This window comes from Microtus ochrogaster, unplaced genomic scaffold (assembly GCF_000317375.1).
Source record: "Microtus ochrogaster isolate Prairie Vole_2 unplaced genomic scaffold, MicOch1.0 UNK130, whole genome shotgun sequence".
Taxonomy (NCBI): Eukaryota; Metazoa; Chordata; class Mammalia; order Rodentia; family Cricetidae; genus Microtus; species Microtus ochrogaster.
The window spans coordinates 100,244-101,536 of NW_004949228.1; the positions used below are offsets into that span (position 1 = coordinate 100,244).

At 39.3% G+C, this 1,293-nt stretch overlaps 1 protein-coding gene across 1 annotated transcript in view; it reads left to right on the forward strand.

The window, feature by feature from the left end:
- The first annotated feature begins 20 nt into the window (after nt 1-20).
- Nucleotides 21-1,293, forward strand: part of LOC101989844 (vomeronasal type-2 receptor 116-like) — an 11,199-nt gene continuing 9,926 nt past the window's right edge. The window contains 2 exon segments of the mRNA XM_013355437.2: nt 21-302; nt 578-1,293. The exon segment at nt 578-1,293 is cut by the window's right edge and continues 2 nt beyond it. Coding sequence (XP_013210891.1) covers nt 57-302; nt 578-1,293 — 962 coding nt within the window. The 5' untranslated portion in view covers nt 21-56.

Consider the following 1,293-nt stretch of genomic DNA (forward strand, 5'->3'; position numbering starts at 1 on the left):
CCTTTTACAGAACAACAACTAAATACTTCCAGTTTTTACTGGCCTTAGCTTTTTCCATGGATGAAGTCAACAGGAACCCTGATGTTCTACCAAATTCATCATTCGTATTTAGATGTCCAGAGGGTGGTTGTGCAACTAGGACACAAATAGATAGTCACTTTCACTTTATTGAAGATGTTCGTGATTTGCCCCCTAATTATATCTGTCATAAACAGACTATGTGTATCGTGGTCCTTACAGGACCAAATTTGGGAAAATCTATGAAGACTGGGATCATATTCAACCTCCTTAAACCTCAACAGGTGAGATTTTGTGTTGTAACTTTGCAAGAAATTCTAACTCTACTCTTATAATCATAGAAGCTAAGAAGATTATGAGGAGGATACTACTGTCAAATTTGTGTTAAACAATGTCGTTCAAGGTTTTATTCATTTGTGTTGGGGCCTCATTTCCCTTTTTGAAATTGAGATGAGGGAAGAACTAACAGATAAGGAGTTTTCTAAAAAACGCTTGACCTAAAATGCCTTTACAAGTTCTTATGTACATGTGCTGCCTCATGCTGCTCCCTGTGTTGTAGGTCCTTCAGATTACCTATGGACCTTTCCATCCCACTCTGAGCAATCGTGAACAATTTCCTTCTCTGCATCAGATGGCTGTCAAAGACAGATCTTTAGCCCTGGCCATGCTATCTTTGATGCTTTACTTCAACTGGAACTGGATTGGACTGGCCATCTCAGACAATGATCAGGGTACTCAATTTCTCACACAATTAAGAGGAGAGATGGAAAAAATTACAGTCTGCTTTGCCTTTGTGAGTGTGATCCCAGTCAAGATGGATTTATTCTTGTCAAGAGTTGAAGTTTATTATAACCAAATAGTGACATCATCCACAAATGTGGTTATCATTTATGGTGACCCAGAGAGTTCTCTAGCTATGGCCTTTAGAAGGTGGCAATCTCTAGGTTTACAGAGAATATGGGTCACCACCTCACAGTGGGATGGCACTACAACTAAGAATGACTTCCAACTTGATTCATTCAATGGGAAAATAACTTTTGCACACCATCATGCTGAGATTTCTAATTTTAAAACATTTGTCCAGACATTGAACCCTCTCAAATACACAGACGAATTTCTGGCCAGGCTGGAGTGGATGAACTTGAACTGCAAAGTCTCAGGTTCTATGTGTAAGACCCTGAAGTATTGCTTATCTAATGCCTCATTGCAATGGCTAAAGGCTCAGACTTTTGACATGGCCTTTAGTGATGAGAGTTATGACATATATAATGCGGT